The sequence below is a fragment of the Carassius gibelio genome, chromosome A3 (assembly GCF_023724105.1).
Source record: "Carassius gibelio isolate Cgi1373 ecotype wild population from Czech Republic chromosome A3, carGib1.2-hapl.c, whole genome shotgun sequence".
In the NCBI taxonomy this organism is placed as follows: Eukaryota; Metazoa; Chordata; class Actinopteri; order Cypriniformes; family Cyprinidae; genus Carassius; species Carassius gibelio.
In genome coordinates, this window is record NC_068373.1 from 5,083,052 (window position 1) to 5,106,149 (window position 23,098).

The 23,098-nt window shown below is 41.1% G+C and overlaps 1 protein-coding gene across 1 annotated transcript in view; it reads right to left on the reverse strand.

Annotated features, from left to right (window-relative positions):
* LOC127956971 (centrosomal protein of 112 kDa-like) overlaps nucleotides 1-23,098 on the reverse strand; it is a 143,050-nt gene that overhangs the window by 47,796 nt on the left and 72,156 nt on the right. Inside the window, exon 11 of the mRNA XM_052555306.1 lies at nucleotides 7,618-7,767. Coding sequence (XP_052411266.1) covers nucleotides 7,618-7,767 — 150 coding nt within the window. The remainder of the gene's footprint in view (nucleotides 1-7,617; nucleotides 7,768-23,098) is intronic.

Sequence of the window (23,098 nt, forward strand, 5' to 3'; positions counted from 1 at the left end):
TGCGGGAGTCCACACAGCCCCTCATGTTGAGGGAAGCGATGCTTGGGGTGTATAACAAATACACACTGGTTGAATGAAGCCCAAGAAACCTCGGGGCTAATCATCTTAAGAAAGGGAACGAAGCGGGGCGCGTAACCCTTACCATACAGGATTTTAGAAAGTGCGCAGAGCCTTGCGTGCACACTTACCACTTACGTGGATTTGAGACAGTGCGCAAAGTGTTCACGTGCACACTGACCACCATGTGGTTTTGAGACAGTACACAGGCTTAGCGTGTGTACAGAAAGGTTCCTAAGCATCGCAGAGGCGCTGGATCGCACGGGAGAGGCGAGCTCCAACCCTCAAGCGAGGGGAGCATCACCTGAGGCAGTACATACAGAAGGACTCCGTAACTACCACCTCCCCGGATGCGCCAAGCGGCCAGGCGGCCCCTCAGGGTGACCTGGCCGGATATCCATGAAATTCCCTGCAGTGCTATGCCAGTTCTGACGATCAGACAGGCTCCTCGGGAGGGGTGTGGGACGAGCAACCGCAGAGCGCTTGCTTCCCGCACGTGGAACTCGCTCCGCGGTGGGTGTCGCGCCCTGGGGGGGGCGAACCCACGCGGCACGGCCGCCTGCCGAAAGCGTGTGATCGTGGCCAGAGCACAAGGCTGGAACTGAGCACTGTAAAAGGAAACTCACAGAGTCTGTTAGAAGACATAACCACCAGCAACATAACACCCATAAGCAGAAAGGGTTACATACTCACCCACCCTCCTGTACTGGAGTCCCGCTTTACGGGGCGTCCCCTTTTTGTCCGGACCGTCAGTAAGGAGGTCACTATGAAAATAGGACCAACCAAAAACATAACAGGTCCAGGATAGGAGACTGTTATGTGAGAAACTTTCCACCTAACCACGATCAGGTGGAGCGCTGGTGGCTACAGGGGAATTAGGCAGGGGAGAAATGAAACAGAATTTAAAAACATCCAAAAGGAAGTGACAAACTCCTAGGTATCGCTCTGATCCAGACGAGAACGCTGCCCCGTCTGAATCACATCCTTCAGACCCTGCTTACCTCTTCGTGACCCGCGATTCCTCTTGCCCCTGCCCTCAGGCGGGGGAGGAGCACGAGCCGCGACACTAGCCTTCTGCGCCTGTCTTCGATCCTCAGATCGAGATGGGCCAGGACCCCTTTGTTGTTCGGGCTCTGCTACTGCGTATGATTTACCATTTAAGCGGGATGTATCCTGGAAGGGCTTAGATGGCAAAGAGGGAGATTTTAGAGAGGATGTTCCCCCACTGAGAGATAGCAAGCCAGCATCTCTTCTACAGGGGGCATCCTCTCATAGCCGTCCTCGTGCATGCCATCGATATCAGCATAACTCGTATGCTGAAACCGATGGATGCAAGAGAAAACGGCCTCTTCCATTCCTTTTCAACTTCTGCATGTAAGTCAGGCAAGAATGGAAGGCTCACCTGGGCTGCGGGCTATGGTCAGAAAAATAACACTCATCGAGTCTACCTCGCGACGTTACCTTTCTGGCACACTTCCATGGCAAGTTTATTTATTTTTATTTTTATTTTATTTAAAAAAAAACAATTTTTATTTTTTTTTGGCCGCGGCGCGATCCATAACCTCTAACAGCTCCCCATACGCAGAGCAGGAGAAATGAGCGGCTCAGCCTCAGCTTCTTCACCACTCTCAAATATCTCCTGCTCTTTCTGGTTAGAACCCAGCAGAGCACTAACTTCAGTGTCAGAAAGGGTTAATGACAACGCATCTTCCTCTCGAAGTTCGCTCTCGTTTGCCGCCGGAGAGTGTGAGAGGAAAGTCCCTCTCTAAACTCCTCAGCGAGATCCACCTGCGATCCCCACGAGCTCATTCTCCTCCGTGCCTCGGCAACGGCGGGTCCTGAGCCGCGAGATCCAGATGACAAACGAGAGCGGAGCTTTTCCACAGAAAAACGCTCGAAGTGCGCGCAGATTGCCCCCTCAAGGACATCGCGCGCGTGCTCTTTGCCCAAACAAGAGACGCAAAGACTGTGTGTGTCATCAGGTGTCAAATAACGCTGACATGGATGCACACACTGTTTAAACGCCTTGCTAGTGGATGCCATGATAACCATAATAGATCGCTCTTACCATTCTGGTCGTTTCTCAGATGCACGCTTCAAACAAAACAGTCAATGAAGACGAAGAAGATAAGTGACGGGTCCTACGGGCGCGTATTTATAGTCGCGCCGGTAGCGACGTCAGAGGCTGTCGCCGGCCAACACATTGGCGTTTTTCAAAGTATGCTTCAGACACGGGTCACGACGAGGTGTTCCCCATAGTGTCCCTTCAGAGGACGCAGTTCGAAGTTCCCTTGACAGGGAACTGGGTAGTAGATTTCTAAATTCTCAGCATGATTTGCATAGGACTGGATAAGAAGAGGTTTTTTTTTTTTGCTTTGTTTTGTTTTTTTAGTGAAGAGAAAGACCTGTTAATGTTTGACATTTCAAAGTGTTTCTGTTTTGATATGTTGTTGTTTTTTGTGGTTACCGTTGTGCTGAAGAGTAAACCACATGAAAGTAACGTTATATTGACTCTATGGGCAATGACTGCACTAATGGCAGTAACATCTTACTTGTTCATGAAATACACATGCTAAATAAGTTACATTTACATTGCTATGATAGCTGTGAATCTGAACTGAAAAAAGATCACACTTTATTTTGTGGACCAATATTCACTGTTAACTAACAATTTGCTTCAATAAACTCCTAATTTGCTGCTTATTAATAGTTAGTAATGTAGTTGTTAGTTTAGGTTTGTGGTAGAATTACCACAAACTTTAATAAAATTTAAGGGATCTAAAATATGGTAATGTATAATAAGGCATTAATATGTGCTTTATAAGCACTAGTACAAAATATGCTAGTAATAGGCAAGCTAATAAGCAACTAGTCAATAGTGAGAATTGGTCCTTAAAATAAAGTGTTACCTAAAAATATGTTTATGTTACAAATTAATCAAAAAGTTAATAGAAACTGTTGCATAATTATTTTTAAGCTTATACATTTTTTAGAGTGTTGTAATCACAACATCAGATGCATTTAAGTCACTTTTGTTGGAGCAAAACGGTAATGTTACAAAAAAAAAAAAAACTCCTCTTTTACAAAATGACAAATAAAGAATCAGGTGTGGTTTTGCTTCTTCTTCAGTTCATGAATACTGTAAATTGAATCTTTACATACTTCATCATGACTCAAAACACCATAACAAAGGTGATCTCAATTCTGACCCCCAATATCACCTTTCACGCTGAATTTAGTGCAACCCTAATCAAACACATTTGAAGAATCCAGTCTTCAGGATTACTAGAAAGCTACAGGCAGGTATGCTTGGTTGAGGAAATCACACATCCATTCTAGACTAGATCAGATGAGCAGGCCAGTAAACATAAAGCTGGCAGTGACAAACAAAGCATGGACATATCTTCATGTTATGTTCCTGTATGTTATAAATAGAGAAGCCGGCATCAGAATGCCACATGCCACATGTGGCCCAAATGCATGAGGCTCTGTTAGATTTGTCGCATAATACGTGATTGATGTCAGAGCAAGAGTGCAGCATGGCAGGGCTCCTGCGGTGATGGAGGCACTGATCAAAGTGCTGTGGTTTGACACTGGAGGTGGGGTGCTATTGTTGATGTCACAGCCAGGCATGGCAGGGGAATTCGAGAGCAAAGCCAGGCTTAAACAGCAGCTGTGCATGATGGGACTGCTGGGTTTAAGCAGGGGGTTGAAAACAGACCAGCATACGCGCCCTTCTTTGCCATCTGCATGCAGGATCGCAACTGCACCAAGGTGAGTCACAATGGATTGGGATTGGGCACTAAACATGCTTAATGGCTGAGTTCAACCACCATTTATTCAGATAATTTTCAAAATATTAATGTTATTGTGTCATGAAATGTAATTTTATAAGTTTTTCAGGTGAGATTGTAGCTGTTTAAAAAACTCAAATCTGTGGTTTATTTATAAAGATAGCACCTATTTAAAAATGTGTTTTGCTGAATTTGGAGGCGATCAGCGGGATCTCGGTGCTCAAGTTTACCGACGATAGAAGCCTTGACTCGGAAAGTCCTTCTGACATTTGCTGCTGGCTCTGATGTCTCTTTAAAGGTTAAACCTAAAATATAATTAGTTTTGGGTAAACCTAACAGGTAATCTTTGCTCTTTATTCAATTTATCTATATGTTAAAATGAAAATGAAAAGAGGCAATTGATATAATATTTTGTTTCATTGTAATGTAGGCTGTATATATACACATTTCCCTGAACTACATTTCTGCAGCTATTATTATGTTTAAATGAAAACGAAAGGATGCAGTGGTATTTGATATCAGTGAGGAAAATTGCAATAGCTAAGGCAAGCTGACTGATGTTATTAAGTATGCTGCTGTTTGCAGAATTACTGGACTTGCGTCGTCCCATCAGCAGTTCACACTCAGCAGTTCAAGTCAGAACTACTGAGGAAGCAAGTCCAAAATGTGTGTACTTTGTATTGAGAAACACACACAGACCTACCTTCCCGGTACTTAAGACCACGGTGGAAACACAGAAAGCAACAGATCTGGGGGGAAAATAGTTCCTGGGGAAAAATGTTCCTGGTACAATTGTTCCGGGTAATTTTGGTGGAAATGCAGCATTTGAAGATGAAACTTAAAAGAGGTCAAACAGCCACTTTCACACTCAGTGTGAGCAGAGGCCTTTGTTCTTAATTTTATTTTCTTAAATTAGGCATTAAAACAAAACTTCAATTAAGAGCCATGAATTAATCACTTTTTATGTATATCTCATCAAAACCACCAATAAACTTCTTTCTCTTTACACTGTTCAAACATAATTGATATGTTCCTGCACAACATCTCATATTAACAAATGTTAGAAAGTCTCAAAACTGTATCAAAAAGCTGACCACAACTCTTCCACAATTCATTAATGTGATAGCACATCTCTGATCTAAAATATGTTCCTGCAGAATAAGGTATTAATATTTTATGTATATTTAATGTTTATAATTAATATTTAACATTTTATAAGTACTAATAAACAGCCAATATGCTAGTAATATGCATGCTAGTAAGCAACTAGTTCATGGTGAGAATTTGTCCCTAAGCTAAATTGCTACTAAAAGTTGAATTCATACAGTCTTGTGGCTTCTAGAGAAGCAGATGCCATCAACAAGTCTTGCATGCTTTATATGTTTTCAGAAGTCTGCTATGAGCTGGGCAAATAAGGAGAAAAGAATGAAAAGTCATAGAGAGGTAACACATATTCTCTATCTGACAGCACTATTTTGGGCCTTATACAGACGAATGTAGCACAGTCGATTAAAGACAGACTGCTTCATCTTTCTAAAGCTTTCGGGTGGAGAAAGTGTGACTTCAGGAGACTTGACAAACAAACAAACAAGAGTTTCATCTGAAGCAATATGAGCAACAGAGACATCTGATAGCAGACAGCAATCAGAAAAATGTTTTGGGATTATTACATTCAAACGTGCCACACTTTGATGTTTCTTTCTGCTCTTTCTTTTTTTTTTTTTTTTGTCTCAAGCCCTTCAGCTTTCATAATCTGCCTTTGAAGTGAGCGACTTGGCAACAATGTCAGTGTGTGACACACTTATTTTTACCGTCCAAACACAAGGGCTGTGAAAAACATTCTTTCCTGAACCATTCTTTTCTCTCTCTCTCTCTCTCTCTCTCTCTCTGTCATATCAGTAATGCTACACATATGTCTTGACTTACATCAACTAATTTTAATTATCAAATCTGTTCCTGCGTTCCTCTGTTATTATTACGTTCCAAAAATGGGTCAGGGTGGAAGACATACCGGTTAATAAAGTTATTTTTTTTAAACAATATTATTTGCCTATAATTTGCCTAATAATAATAATAATATTATAATAATAAAGTACAGTGTTTTCTTTACTCAAAAAGAAAAGGAATTTTTTTTAGATCTAACGTTAGCCAATAACCTGCTGCACTCAGTCATAGCCAATACAATATCATATAAAATTCATATAAAAATCTATCAACACTTTAAAGACATCAAAGTATTTTAAAGATATTTAAAAATGTTTGCTGCACTGTAAAAACAACAACAACAACAAAAAAAAAACACTTGTATAAGATTGCGTTTTGAGAGTAAAAAAAAAAAAAAAACTTTGCAGCAAAGTCGCGGCTCACATCACATTTTATTAAACCTATTACTTTCCGAAATAATGAAGGCTATAATGCCTGTAGGCTAAAGCAAAATGTTTACTGTAACAATATACAAACTTCATATCCATGGGAAGGAGGCGGGAACCGGCGGACATTGAAATCAAGACTTTAATACCATAATAAACACAAAACAGCACACAAACAAAAACCAAACACAGAATACAAAATCAAACAAAATAAAACCTACAGTTTACTGTTGCACATACTGTATCGTAGTATTATTTTTAAATATGCACTATGCTAGTATTCCATTCTGAACACAGCTTCTATTTTAGCATGTGCTTATAATGTTTATGACGTACACACTTTAGTCACTGTTTGGGAGAGTACAAGAAAAGCAGCGGTCAGATCCAAAAGAGTGATTTCTAATTCCAACCCTGAACACAGAGTGCATTAGAGCCTTAGTGACAAAGCAGGGGTCACCACTTCAAAACGCTCGTAAAAACACCACACTCCAATCGGCCATGATCCCAAACCCTCTTTGAAAGCACCACAAAGGACAGCAGAGTCATGTCTACTCCATAAAATCCCAGGCTAGACTCCGGCACTCTGTAACATCTCCTCTTGTCATGCAAAAAGCCATGTTGGAGGCCTTTTGTGTGGAGTTGTTTCAGTTGTTACACACATAGAGCTGAAAACACTCAGTCATCCATGGTGGATTGGTCAAGACAATAGAACAACAAATGACCTGGATGAATCTAAAGAAGCCTATCTGTTAAGGATGTTACATGCGAAGCTCATTTTCATTGCCAACGTACATGGAAGTATATTGCTAGGCCATATTCTACACTTATGTTGTCAAAATCCTCTTATTACACTAGGTTTAAGTTTTTTGTGCGTATTTCATTTGTCATGGATTTAACGTGAGTTCAAAGATTTGCGCAAGTAGATTACATACAAAGTCAATGCAAAGACGTGATCAGACTATGGATCAGACACGTCCTCGCGTGGGTCTAGAGATGCGATGCCCCGCGTGTGGCATGTATGCCCCATAATACTAATCTTGTTGATCGTTATAATAGCATATGTTTTCTGTAAAGATACAAATCTAGTCTGTTTACTAAAAAGCATCTCTTTCTAGTTAAAGTTTGTCATGAAGCTACTTCCGCAAAGGAGGTAACAGAGGGTAACAAACATCATTGACAGAAGACTGCACTGCCCCGTGTCACTGTTTAGAATGGGAATTTTCTCATGATTTACAAGTAGTTGAAAACATTAGAGCTATTGTTAGTAATCAGCTGGACAAAATATATAACACTAGCCTAGTGGTTTTGGGATATTTTACTGCAAATATCTTACAAATTGTACCTTTAACAGTCTGCTTGTTGCTGCGATTACATGATGTGTATTTGCATTTCCTGACCTTGCTGGTTTGGTCAGCATCTCTGCTGAGCTGTCTCCTCTCCTCGTCACAGTGGCTCTGTGCTTCCTGTAGTTGTCTCTCTAGACTCTGCTGTGTCTGGCGGTTGTCTTCCTTGACGCTGCTCAGAGATATCTGCAGCTCAGCTATCACCTGTGTGGACACATCCAAACACAAACTCATTCATCTTAAAACAGATATGTCAGCAACAGGCTCCTGAGCTCAGTGATCAGTCAAACTGCTGTTTCGAAAAAAGGTTTAAGACCAGAGTTAGAGTCCGAATTGTCTTGCCGTGACGAGGGTAGGCATCTGAATGAATTAATTCATTGATCTCACCATCTGAATTGACAATTTTAAACCGCTCATGATGCCCAACACAAGCTCCAGTGCACATGTCTCATGAAGCGGCCATGAATCAGGAACCAATTCAACTAGGAACGACCCACATCACGCCTGAGGAACGCGAACGTCGTATGCAAAATCACCTCTGTCTTTACTGCGGTCAACTGGACATATGAGGACTACCTGCCCTGTACGTCCGTCGACAAGGTCTCAAACGGTGAATCAACAAATTAAGAACACCCCCTCCTCCTCTTGCTTTAATCTACCAGCTCAGTTAATCACTCAGAACAAAGTATTTCTGACTTCAGCACTCGTAGATTCGGGGTCAGCTGGGAATTTCATTTCAAGTGAGTTTGTTACTCAGTGCCAATTGACCCTAACTCCCTTTAACCTCACTCTTGGCAGTGGAGGCGCTAGATGGGCGACCCCTCGGTGACGGTGGGGTCAACTTTAAAGAAGTGTGTGAGCTTGCAAGCACGATGTCAGACACTGTAATATGCTCTGGTCCCCTCCCTGCTTACCGTGGTGATGAAATGCATAGCAGATTGTCATCACTCAATGGCTGGATGTCTAAGTGGTGCCCACAGCAAACATAGGTTTCATAAACAATTGGACAAGCTTTTGGGGCAGACCTGACCTGTTTAAAAGAGATGGTCTTCATCCCTCCCGGGGTGGAGCTGCTCTTCTCTCTAGAAATATGGCACATAGTCTTAGAGTTCATACTTGACTAACTGGGGCCCAGGTCAGGAAGCAGACAGACTGGCTAAGCCGACCGTCTGCTAGCTGCCTCCCGTCACAGAGGTCAGTTAATTCTCAACACATAGAGACTCTTTCACCTAGATATGACACTACAGAGACTGTGTCTGTTCCCCGAACTAGAAAATACAAAAAACGTCCAAACCAAGTTAAGATTAATAATTTAACTGAGGTTCAACAAATAAAAAACAAATGCAATATGGATAAACAAATGATAAAGCTTGGCTTATTGAATATCAGATCCCTTTCTACGAAAACACTTTTTGTAAATAATATGATAACTGATCATAATATAGATTTGCTCTGTTTGATAGAAACTTGGCTAAAACCTGATGATTACATTATTTTAAATGAGTCCACCCACCAAGATTACTGTTATAAACACGAGCCACGTCTAAAAGGCAAAGGTGGAGGTGTTGCTTCAATTTATAACAACGTTTTCAGGATTTCTCAGAGGGCAGGCTTCAAATATAACTCGTTTGAAGTAATGGTGCTACATATAACATTCTCCAGAGAAACAAATGTTAATGATAAATCCCCTGTTATGTTTGTACTGGCTACTGTATACAGGCCACCAGGGCACCATACAGACTTTATTAAAGAGTTTGGTGGTTTTACATCCGAGTTAGTTCTGGCTGCAGATAAAGTTTTAATAGTTGGTGATTTTAATATCCATGTCGACAATGAAAAAGATGCATTGGGATCAGCATTTATAGACATTCTGAACTCTATTGGTGCAGTGTTAATTTCGTTGACAAAGACTATGACGAAAAATATTCGTCAACTAACCTTTTTCACGGACGAAAACTAAATAAAAACTAAATAAAAAGTCAGATATGATGACGAAAAACGTGACAAAATATAACTGACACTTTAGTCAACGAATAAAAATGAGACGAAAATTTATGGTAGGGACGAATGGAGAAGAGATCCAATCAGAGCGAATCTTTGAGGCCGGGTAGGTTGATCTATGCAGAAGCAGCCGAGCCATTTTAAAAAGCCGCGACAAATGCAAGCGCCACAGCTAAACAAACGCAGCAGCAGTTACACAGAAAAGAGAACAAAGATGAGTTTGCAGAAATTCGCACAGTTTCGAGGACGTTTTCATAACAGTTTAGTTGTTTACACAGGGAACTACACTGCGTCCTTTTGAAATGCCATTGCAAGCCAAATTTTTATGGGGTCGTAAATGTATCACTGATTATTTTTGTACCTACTTATGTGTAATGCTATGTTTTAATATGAGCATTTATTAAAACAGAAATGTGTATTTTAAGAATACGTTTTATAACGTGCTCCGAGCATTCAACACATCAAGTTTGCTTCAGCCCCGCGTTGCAGGAAAGCTGAACTGAGCAGCTGGTTACTCGCGCAACACTGAACCGAGCTCTCCTTCAGGACGTTTGCGTCCTCCTGCACCTGAACGAACAAATAGAAATCGCATTTTAAATAAACATAAGAAAAAGAGCGAAAAGTGAAAGAGCTCAATTCAGCAGCGCGGTGTTCTGGTGTTCAGGGAGCAAACAGAGACGCGTCTCAAGGTCTTCTTGCTTTTGTACCGACAACAAATACATACTAAATATGTCAAAATACCCGTCTTGGAAAGTGTGTAAGAAAAAGTCCGTAGTTATGTCTTCAGTGAAAGTAAAGAGTTGGAAAGAAATCGGATGCGTATCTTTATGATGGATGCATTTGTCTCTTAAAGTGACCGCGCCTAATTTACTAGCTCTGCTGTCAGTGTCTTTAATGTATGAAAATGAAAGTAAATCAATCACTGCTCTTGATTTAATTACTTTGTAGTTTTAACAAGAATTTATCCAAAGTCAATCCAAAAATCAGATAGAATAGATTATATTGTTTTACTAGTGACTAAAAAATACAAAAAAATAAAAATAAATGTATTAGGGACCTGAGCATGTTTTGCTTAAGTGTTTATTTCTTTAATTGCTAATGCAACCTTTTCACACCACAGACTGAACCAAATTAAGCATTGCATCAGACATTATCAAGATGAATTTGTTGTTCTGACACCGTTTAACCCCGAGTTATTGTCATTTTTTATTACCAATTTCTAAACTACAGCAAATAAACTGTGATATTGTAAGAAACGTTGAAGGTGTCTGAATACATTTTGGTTTGATTGTGTATTTTATTTTACAGTGAAGACTATGCAGTGCTATTTTAAATGAACAAAAACAAACTTAAAAAATCTAAACTTTGTGTAAATAGCACAAATAAAGAAATAGAATGAACATACAATACAAATATAATGTAGGTGGTTGTCTATTTCAATAATACTGTACTTCATCTTGAAAGAATGTCATATGCATTGCATATCATTCAGGACGAATGCATATCTTTTTCAGAGAGCATGTATATTTTTCATTGAGAGCAGGCCTTATGTTTATTTTATGAATACCATTCCATAACAGACTGATGGAAACATTTAGTCAAGTCAACTAAGTTGACTTTGTTCTACAAAAAAAACTAGACTAAGACTAAAAGACTTAAGACTAGACTAAGACTAAAACTCTTATGATATTTAGTCGACTAAAACTAGACTAAGACTAAAAGACTTAAGACTAGACTAAGACTAAAACTCTTATGATCAGAATCAGAATCAGAATCAGAATGAGCTTTATTGCCAGGTATGTTTACACATACGAGGAATTTGTTTTCGTGACAGAAGCTCCGCAGTACAACAGAATGACAGCGACAGAACATAAAACACATAATAAAAGAATAAAAAATACAAATATGTAGACAGTGAATGACAATATACAAATGACAATTGTAGGCAGGTATATTACAAAGTGAAGTTATGTATGCACATATATATTGTGTGCAAAATTTAAGTGTATACTAAGTATGTGTGTTAGATAAATAAAGTGTGTGTGTATATAAATATAAAGTGTAGTGTGTTCGCCATTATTGTCAGCTGTTCATAAGATGGATTGCCTGAGGGAAGAAACTGGTCCTGTGTCTGGTTGTTCTAGTGCTCAGTGCTCTGTAGCGTCAACCAGATGGCAACAGTTCAAAGAGGGAGTGTGCTGGATGTGAGGGGTCCAGAGTGATTTTGACAGCCCTTTTACTCACTCTGGATAAGTACAGTTCTTGAATAGATGGGAGAGTTGAACCGATGATTTGCTCAGCAGTCCGGACTACTCTCTGTAGTCTTCTGAGGTCAGATTTAGAAGCTGAGCTGAACCAGACAGTTACTGAAGTGCAGAGGATGGATTCAATGATGGTGGAGTAGAACTGTTTCAGCAGCTCCTGTGGCAGGTTAAACTTCCTCAGCTGGCGGAGAAAGTACAACCTCTGCTGGGCCTTTTTTACGATGGAGTCAATGTGAATGTCCCACTTCAGGTCCTGAGAGATGGTGGTTCCCAGGAACCTGAATGACTCCACTGCAGTCACAGGGCTGTTCATGATGGTGAGTGGGGGGAGTGCAGGGGTGTTTCTCCTGAAGTCCACGATCATCTCCACTGTTTTGAGGGTGTTAAGCTCCAGGTTGTTGAGACTGCACCAGACAGCCAGCTCTTTTACCTCCTGTCTGTAAGCAGACTCGTCACCGTCCTGAATGAGGCCGATGAGTGTGGTGTCATCTGCAAACTTCAGGAGCTTGACAGAGGGGTCCTTAGATGTGCAATCGTTGGTGTACAGGGAGAAGAGCAGTGGGGAGAGAACGCAGCCCTGGGGAGCTCCGGTGCTGATTGTACGGGTGCTGGATGTGTATTTTCCCAGCCTCACTAGCTGCTGCCTGTCTGTCAGGAAGCTGTTGATCCACTGACAGACGGAGGTGGGCACGGAGAGCTGATTTAGTTTGGGCAGGAGGAGGTTTGGGTTGATCGTGTTGAAGGCCGAGCTGAAGTCCACAAACAGGATCCTCACATAAGTCCCCGGTCTGTCTAGGTGTTGCAGAACATAATGCAGTCCAATGTTTACTGCATCGTCCACAGACCTGTTTGCTCTGTAGGCAAACTGAAGAGGATCCAGCAAGGGCCCAGTGATGTCCTTCAGGTGGGCCAGCACCAGTTTTTCAAATGACTTCATGACTACAGACGTTAGAGCCACAGGCCTGTAGTCGTTTAGTCCTGTAATTTTGGGTTTCTTAGGGATGGGGATGATGGTGGAACGTTTGAGGCATGAAGGGACTTCGCACAGCTCCAGCGATCTGTTGAAGATCTGTGTGAAGATGGGGGCCAGCTGGTCAGCACAGGATTTCAGACAGGCTGGTGTAACACAATCTGGGCCTGGTGCTTTTTTCCTTTTCTGCTTCCGGAAGACCTGGCGCACCGCATCCTCGCTGATCTGAATTGCAGGTGTGGGGGAGAGGGGGGATGCAGGAGGTGAGAATGGTGAGAGTGCTTGATTGGAGAGGTGTTCAGGATGGGTTGCAGGAGCTGTTAATGGTGTGAGCGGTAGTTTGGAGAGGCATTCAGGGCTGGTTGCAGGAGTTGTGAAGGGTGTGAATGTTTTTGTGGGGAGGCGTTCAGGGCAGGTGATGGGTGTTCTTTCAAACCTGCAGTAAAACTCGTTCAGATCGTCTGCCAGTCGTTGATTCTCTACGGTGCTGGGGGGTGGTGTCTTGTAATTGGTGATCTTCTTTAGACTTTTCCACACTGATGCGGAGTCGTTGGAAGTGAACTGAGTCCTTATTTTTTCAGAATAATTCCTCTTTGCCACTTTGATCTCCTTTTCCAATGTGTATTTAGCCTGTTTATACAAGACATTGTCCCCCTTCACGTAAGCATCTTCTTTGGCCTGACGGAGCTGTCTGAGTTTTGCAGTGAACCACGGTTTGTCATTATTGTAAATTAGTTGAGTCTTTGTAGGAATACACATATCCTCACAGAAACTGATATATGATGTTACGGTCTCTGTGAGTTCATGCAGATCGGAGGCAGCAGCTTCAAAAACACTCCAATCAGTGAGGTCAAAACAAGATTGTAAATCCTGCTCTGCTTCATTAGTCCATCTTTTTACAGTCCTTGATACAGGTTTAGCTGATTTTAGTTTCTGCCTGTAGGACGGTATAAGATGAACCAGAAGGTGATCAGAACGTCCCAAAGCTGCTCGTGGAACAGAATGAAATGCATCCTTTATTGTGGTGTAACAGTGATCCAATATATTACTGTCTCTTGTGGGACATGTAACATGCTGTCTGTATTTTGGCAGTTCACGGGACAGATTGGCTTTATTAAAGTCCCCGAGAATGATTAAAACAGAGTCAGGGTGTTGTTGTTCTGTCTCTGTGATCTGATCAGCGAGTTTCTGTAAAGCTGAGCTCACATGCGCTTGAGGATGGATGTAAACACTGACCAGAATGAACGAGTGAAACTCCCGCGGTGAATAGAACGGCCTGCAGTTAATGAAGAGTGTTTCGAGATTTGAGCAGCACGTCTTCTTTAACACAGTTACATCTGTACACCACCGTTCATTGATGTAAAAGCATGTCCCGCCGCCGCGCGATTTCCCAGTGGATTCTGATTCACGATCCGCTCTAAACAGCTGAAAGCCCGGCAGATGGAGCGCACTGACCGGTATGGTGTCATTCAGCCAGGTTTCCGTGAAACACAGAGCAGCAGAGTGTGTGAAATCCTTATTAGTCCGAGAAAGCAGAAGGAGTTCGTCCGTTTTGTTAGGTAGAGAGCGGAGATTTGCCAGATGGATGCTAGGCAACGGCGTTCGAAATCCGCGCTTCCTGAGTCTGACGAGCGCTCCCGCTCGCTTCCCCCGTCTGCGCGTCCTGAAGCGCTTGATCAGCGCCGCCGCTCCTCCGATAACAACGTTCACTAAAACATCTGAATAATTGAAATCCGGAAAAACATCTTGTGGTGCGTTCTGCCGAATGTTCAGCAGTTCTTCCCTGGTGAAACTGATGGCAGGAATATAACTAAAGACAGGACAAACTAACAAAAACACAAAAACATATGCGGAGCTCGTCACGGAGGCAGCCATCCTGTATCGGCGCCAGCGATCAACATCGACATTTAGTCGATATTTAGTCGACTAAAACTAGACTAAGACTAAAACATTTCAGATGACTAAAATGTGACTAAAACTAAATGGTGTGTTATTCAAAAGACTAAGACTAAGACTAAATCCGAATTTGCTGTCAAAATTAACACTGTATTGGTGTTAGACAACATGTTTCAGGACCTACTCATTGTCGAAATCATACTCTAGATTTAATACTGTCACATGGAATTGATGTTGATAGTGTTGAAATTATTAAGCCAATTGATGATATCTCAGATCATTATTTAGTTCTGTGTAAACTTCATATAGCCAAAATTGTAAATTCTACTTCTTGTTACAAGTATCGAAGAACCATCACTTTTACCACAAAAGACTGCTTTTTAAGTTATCTTCCTGATGTATCCAAATTCCTTAGCATATCCAAAACCCCAGAACAACTTGATGATGTAACAGAAACTATGGACTCTCTCTTTTCTAGCACTTTAAATACAGTTGCTCCTTTACGCTTAAGGAAGGTTAAGGAAAACAGTTTGACACCATGGTATAATGAGCATACTCGCACCCTAAAGAGAGCAGCCCGAAAAATGGAGCGAAGCTGGAGGAAAACAAAACTAGAGGTATTTCATACTGCTTGGCGGGAAAGTAACATATCCTACAGAAAAGCATTAAAGACTGCTAGATCTGATTACTTTTCTTCTCTTTTAGAAGAAAACAAACACAACCCCATAACCCCAATAATACAGTGGCTAAATTAACGAAAAATAAAGCCTCAACAAGTGTTGACATTTCCCAACACCACAGCAGTAATGACTTTATGAACTACTTTACTTCTAAAATCGATACTATTAGAGATAAAATTGCAACCATTCAGCCGTCAGCTACAGTATCGCATCAGACAGTGAACTTTAGACCCCCTAAGGGACAGTTCCACTCAGTCTCTACTATAGGAGAGGAAGAATTGTATAAACTTGTTAAATCATCTAAACCAACAACATGTATGTAAGACCCTATACCATCTAAGCTTCTAAAATAGGTGCTACCAGAAGTCATAGGTCCTCTTTTGACTATTATTAATTCCTCATTGTCATTAGGATATGTCCCCAAAACTTTCAAACTGGCTGTTATTAAGCCTCTCATAAAAAACTCTCCCTTTTCTGTCCAAGATACTAGAAAAGGTGGTATCCTCACAATTCCTTCTTAGAGAAAAATGGTATATGTGAGGATTTCCAGTCAGGATTTAGACCGTATCATAGTACTGAGACTGCTCTCCTTAGAGTTACAAATGATCTGCTCTTATCATCTGATCGTGGTTGTATCTCTCTATTAGTTTTATTGGATCTTAGTGCTGCGTTTGACACAATTGACCACAGCATTCTTTTGCATTGACTTGAACACTTTGTTGGCATCAGTGGAAGTGCATTAGCATGGTTTAAATCGTACTTATATGACCGCCATTAGTTCGTAGCAGTGAATGAAGATGTATCATATCGATCATATTAGCCCGGTCCTGTCATCGCTGCACTAGCTCCATATCAAACATCGTATAGATTTTAAAATATTGCTTATTACTTATAAAGCCCTGAATGGTTTAGCTCCTTTTACATTATACTCCTCTACGTCCGCTACGTTCTCAAAACTCAGGCAATTTGATAATACCTAGAATATCAAAATCAACTGCGGGCGGCAGGTTCTTTTCCTATCTGGTGCCTAAACTCTGGAATAACCTACCTAACATTGTTCGGGAGGCAGACACACTCTTGCAGTTTAAATCTAGATCAAAGACCCATCTCTTTAACCTGGCATACACATAACATACTAATATGCTTTTTATATCCAAATCCGTTAAAGGATTTTTAGGCTGCATTAATTAGGTAAACCGGAACCGGAAACACTTCACATAACATGTACCTTCTACATCATTAGAAGAATGGCATCTACGCTAATATTTGTCTGTTTCTCTCTTGTTCCAAGGTCACCGTGGCCACCAGATCCAGTCTGTATCCAGACCAGAGGGTCACTGCAGTCACCCGGATCCAGTACGTATCCAGACCAGATGGTGAATCAGCACCTAGAAAGGACCTCTACTGCCCTGAAAGACAGCGGAGACCAGGACAACTAGAGCCCCAGATACAGATCCCCTGTAAAGACCTTGTCTCAGAGGACCACCAGGACAAGACCACAGGAAACAGATGATTCTTCTGCACAATCTGACTTTGCTGCAGCCTGGAATTGAACTACTGGTTTCGTCTGGTCAGAGGAGAACTGGCCCCCGAACTGAGCCTGGTTTCTCCCAAGGTTTTTTTCTCCATTCTGTCACCGATGGAGTTTCGGTTCCTTGCCGCTGTCGCCTCTGGCTTGCTTAGTTGGGGTCACTTCATCTACAGCGATATCATTGACTTTATTGCAAATAAATGCACAGACACTATTTAAACTGAACAGGGATGACATAACTGAATTCAATGATGAACTGCCTTTAACTGTCATTTTGCATTATTGACACACTGTTTTCCAAATGAATGTTGTTCAGTGCTTTGACACAATGTATTTTGTTTAAAGCACTATATAAATAAAGGTGATTGATTGATTGATTGATTCTCCAGATCACGGAGGAGGCAACGCTCCTCATTGGAACCTTGCATATAGAAACCATCCGATTCTATGTCATCAATTCATCCACTCACTGATTATCCTTGGACTACCCTGGCTGCGCACCCATAACCTCACATCTCCTGGAGAGAAAATCAAATTATCCAGTGGGAGCCCTCTTGTCAAGCTCGTTGTTTGTCCAAGATTTCAAGAATCCACAGCAAGGCCTCCAATGTTTCTTAGGATTTGCCAATTTTTACCGCCACTTTTTCAGGAACTTCAGTACTATTGCTTCACCTTTAACCACCATGACAAAACGTCATATATCCCGTCTGAGTTGATCCACAGAATCACGTCAGGCTTTCGAAGAACTAAAGATCAGATTCACTTCAACGCCCATCTTACGACACCCAGATCCTGAAACGACATTTCATCGTCGAGGTTGACACTTCCAGCACAGGGATAGGGGCAGTTCTATCACAACGTCATGGACAACCGGCCAAGATGTACCCATGCGCATTCTTCTCTCGCAAATTTTCTGATGCCGAACTCAATTATGATGTGGGCAGTCGTGAGCTTCTGGCTATGAAATTGGCCTTTGAGGAGTGGTGACATTGGTTAGAGGGATCCACACACCCCTTCATTGTACTCACCAACCACAAAAACTTGGAATATCTCCATTCAGCTAAACGCTTGAATCCACGTCAGGCCAGGTGGGCACTGTTCTTTACACAATTTAACTTCTCTGTGACCTACCGCCCAGGATCCAAAAATACGAAGGCTGATGCTCTATCCCGCCAAACGGAGGAATCGGTTCACACCACCCTTTCTGAGAATATCATCCCAGAGAGTCTGCTCGTAGCCCCAGTGCAATGGGATATCCTGACAGAAATTTAACAATTTAACAGTCAAGAACCACCTCAGGGCAAATGTCCAGCCAACCTCATCTATGTCCCTGAGACCCTACGCAAACAACTCATGACCCAGGTACACACGACACCCAGCTCAGGTCATCCTGGAATCACAGCCATGACACAACTTCTTCGAAACCGCTTCTGGTGGCCCACTCTGTTAACTGATACGAGCACATTCATTCGCATCTGCACCAACTGCAACATGTCAAAGACTCCCCGACAAGTACCAGCCGGCCTCCTGACTCCACTACACACACCACAATTAACTTGGTCACACATTGCTATTGACTTAATCACTGACTTACCCAATTCACAGGGTAACACCACTATATTCACCATCATTGACGTTTCTCTAAAGCCTGCCGTCTTATTCCCCTACCTAAACTACCAACATCCTTGGAAACCGCCGAACTTCTCTGCAATCAAGTATTCAGGTTCTATGGCCCCGAGGATTTTGTTAGATCGAGGACCACAATTCACTTCCCGAGTCTGGACAGCGTTCTTCAATCATCTCAATGTCAGCCGGATATCACCCGGAATCAAACGGACAAACGGAACGTCTCAATCAAGAGGTTATCCGGTTCCTAAGGTCAACTGAATGGAGCCGGTATTTGTTCTGGACAGAACCCCCGGCATCAGTTGCATCCTTGCTTCAGGAGCCGCTCGCAGGGGAGGGGCTCTGTTACAGAGGAGGTTCCTGTACCGCCTCCCTTGCACCACCAGAGGGAGCCATCGCCCGAATATTAGTTTTACTATGAACTCCATTTCCCACAAGGCCTCACACCTGGGACTAATTACACTTACACCTGCACCTCATTTCCACACTCATATAAGCTGCTCACATACACACACTCATTGCGAAGTCTTGATTTGCCCTGGCTGTCAGTTCTGAGCATTATTACCCATGTTTTGTTTTCTTCTCTTGACCCTGGACTGTTTCACGTTATTGACTGTTCTCTGCCTGCCTCGACTTTCTGCCTGATTACCCGACTCTGTCTCTGCTTCGCCCCCATTGCTCAGTTTGCTGTCGTTTGACCCCGTCTGTTTGAATATCCCAAATAAAGAGCTGCAAATGGATCAAACTCCATCTGGTTCTTTGCAACACCTGGCATATGTTATATAGCACTTTTGGCCATTTTTTTACTGATATGGGCAAACTCAAATAATTTCGAAAATGTTGTTGTGTATACGTGAAACTTTTTAAAAACGCAAAGGAAAAAAATAAACTTTTTGTCTACATTGTTGTTGTGTAAATGTTGTACTTAAAAAAGTTACTATTTAATAGAGAGAACTGGTAACTATATCAAAGTGTTACCACTTTTACTTGTCTCGAAAAAGGTGAGGTTGCCTACCAATGGCTAAATGGGATGACAGTGGATGCCGGGAAATTACATGTCATCAAGCTGAACAGGTAAACCCTTCTACTCAATAGGCCACTATTATAGTCCATTGTGTTTATAACCACACTCTTGCAAACTATTCTAAATCAAACTTTCAGTGGAAAAGTCAACTAAAAATACCATGTAATACATTATTGTTTTTTTAATAATAAACAGATTTTGATGGTTATCATTTTGTTGTCCATGTAAACACTCAATGTGTGTTAAAATCTTTGTCAAGCACAGATGAAGGTCTAGCCTCCAGCCTTTCCAGTGTCCGTACCATAAATTTCCAAATGACCTCCCCTTTTTAAGGCACTCTTCACATTTCACACTCAAACCAGAAAAAGAACACAAGAGCATGGAGAGAGAAGACGGACTGTTTAATGAAGCTCTAGTGAGATGAAAATAAGAAAAACTGGCCTTTTGAAATCTTGCAAGCCAAATTCATATTCTATTTCAACTGGAGCCAAGAGAGCAGCAGTGGCAGCAGCAGCGCACAGGGCAGCGGTGCAGCCCAGGCCTAGACAGATAACTGTTTATTGTGCAGAAATGTACGGAGGAACGGTTTTACTGGAATCCGTTCATTGCGTGGGAGTTGGGAGTGAACTTGGATCGGACACAGAGGGACAGATTAGGCTTATTTTGTCAGTGGGCGAACCACATGAAAGCACCAAACGCACCATTATTATGGTAACATAAGTTCTCATGCTAATAATTATTTGGCTAAATTGATTCTTGCATCAAGTCTTTTGCCTGAAGGAACAAGCTTATCCCTCGATTGTTATTCCTCGCTTTTGATATTTGGGAATTATGGTGTTAATGGCTTCAGTAATCTTCTTTCCATATAAAGCATCTCTTTAGTTCGAGGGAAAAATTACACTGTAGCTATGAGGTCTTGACTTTATCCTAATGTCTTTCTGCTGGATAACTGTACCGTTATGGACCAAAAATATATGTAATGGTTATATGGGACATTAGGGAATCTTCAGAAATGATGGATCAATGCACAGGTTAACAGTTAATAACAGTTTCTACCAACACCATGGGTTACTACAGTATATAATAATATTAAAAATGTGATAACTTCACTTCAGAACCTACAGGCATACAAAAAAGAAAGAACAGAAAAATAAATAAATTACCACAAGTTTTTTACATTTACTGTAGAAAATGTAAGTTTTATTTGCAGAACACTTGGTGTTCCAAGTGGATGCTTGCATTTTACAATCAATGAAATTGTCTAGATTCTCTAGGTCTCAACATTTTTAAATGCAAGTCTATAGAGTTTTTGCCACAATACAAAAACTGTAAGTCTGATCAATAAGGAAGAAAATTTCACATCCATGATTGAGAAGGTACCAGAAATGAAGAGACCCAAAACATTAAGAGCTATCTTTGATATAAGGTTTGAAGTTATTTAAATACATAACAAAAAAGACACTTGTAAATAAAATAATTTAATCAGACAGCCTGGCTAAAATCTGAAGAACATTAAAAGTAAGCCTGCCACATCATGATACAAGTATTGGTGTATGATCTGTTACTTGATCAGATTACTTTAGTAGTGTGCACTAATGAAATGTGCTACTAAATTTACACCACAATATCCAAGTTAAAACAGTAAAAGTAATAAAAACTGTAACTATGGTGTTTTGGTGGCTACTATGGAAAATGTTTGAAAGAGAACCAACAGTTTATTTTAGCATGAAATTAAATCTGAAACAGCTAAATGTGAGCTGTACTGTTTTCATATGCACATGAACAAAAATGAATAACGCAACAACTCTCATACACATATCCATATGATGGCGATGGTGAAAGGAGCAAAGCTTGTTTGGATAACACCTTGCCTCATTATTAGCTGGAGAGCTTCAAACACTTGGGAGATTAAAGGTCAGTCAAAGACGAGCTGGATATCCAAAATGCTAATTAAAAACACTTCAGTACAGTCCAAGCTCAGAGCCGGAGCTGAGATTACTCTTGACAATGTATGACATGGTATGGATTTAATTGGCACATTTCACATTCAATTACACAGCTTTGGGCACATCTGGGAGATGTCTGTTGATGGCATAGGTTAGTACGTGCTTCAGAAGTTCAAAGGACACTTGCCTATATATTCTTGAAATGCCTTATGGGACGCGACAACGGCAGCATTCTTTCACGGTTATTCTTCCAAGGTCAAGCACACATATTAAAGGATACATTTTCAAGAGTTTTCACATTCCTCCATCATTTCTATGACCTCAAAATGAACAAAAATAAAAATGGCTTCAAATAAAATTTAGTTTTAGATGGTATATTGTAAAAATTAAAACCTTTACAATCCACCTGCAATTAAACTGAAACAGCAGTAACTTTAGACTGAACCAGGTGACCAATTCTCAGTACTAACTAACTATTAACTATGACTTTTGCCCCAGTAAACTGCTAATTTGCTGCTTATTAATAGTTAGTAGGGTAGTTGTTAAGGTTAGGTATAGGGTCGGATTAAGGGATATAGAGTATGGTCATGCAGAACAAGGCATTAATATAGTAAACAGCCAATATGTTAATAATATGCACGATAATAAGCAACAAGTTAATAGTAAGAATTGGTCCTTGAAATAAAGTGTTACCCTCCTGAACTTTTTAAAAATGAAACCAGTTAATATAAACTAGAAAAAAAAACAACAACTAAAAACTAAACTAAAATTAACAATAAGCGTGACAACTAAAACAAAATGAAATTGAAAATACAAATTGAAAATAAAATCAAAACTACATGTAACTCAATGATGCTACTTTTAAGTTTCTGTTTTTGTCCTTTTGGGAGGACTGTTCCTAACAAGAGTGCTTACAAGAAGAGTAAGCAAACAGAGCCCTGCACTCTTTGGTGTGGAGGAGGCGCATTTAATGTGTATTAAACAAAGACATGTTCCCACCAAATGCTAGTGGGAAACAAGAGAGAGGAAAAACTATGTTTATCCAGTGAATGCCAATTTTGTGCCTCGGAAAAGGAATGAATCATCAGTGGCCCTCTCAGAGGTTATTTAGAAATGGGAAAACGCCTGTGAACTCTTTTTCTCTCACACTCAAAGTGTGCTCTTTTGATGTCAAGCATTGTGTAATTTAATAGGTCTGTGTTTTCACACAACATCTGCTTGTCAACCTGACATTCAGCGCTCTGTGTTGTGGAAGAACTGGAATAAAGAGTGAGCGTTTGAGCTGGGTAATGAGAGGCAATTATGACAGCCAAAAACCTCACAGTGAACAGTGCATTTTCACAACATCTACAGTGTTTGAAGAGTTCAGCTCTGTGTTAATCTTACACACAGAGAAGAATGAAGGTTATTCTTCTTAACCCCAGCGAGTGTAATGACTTTGAGGCTGAGCAGATTAAATCTAATGTTTAACACATGGCAAAGGCGGCCTCAGTAACACACATGATGGGATATAGAGGAGAGATAAGCGCTCAGACACCCTCAGAACACCCACTAGACCTGAGTGTGAAATCACGGCCGGGAACGGAGAGTGGGCAAC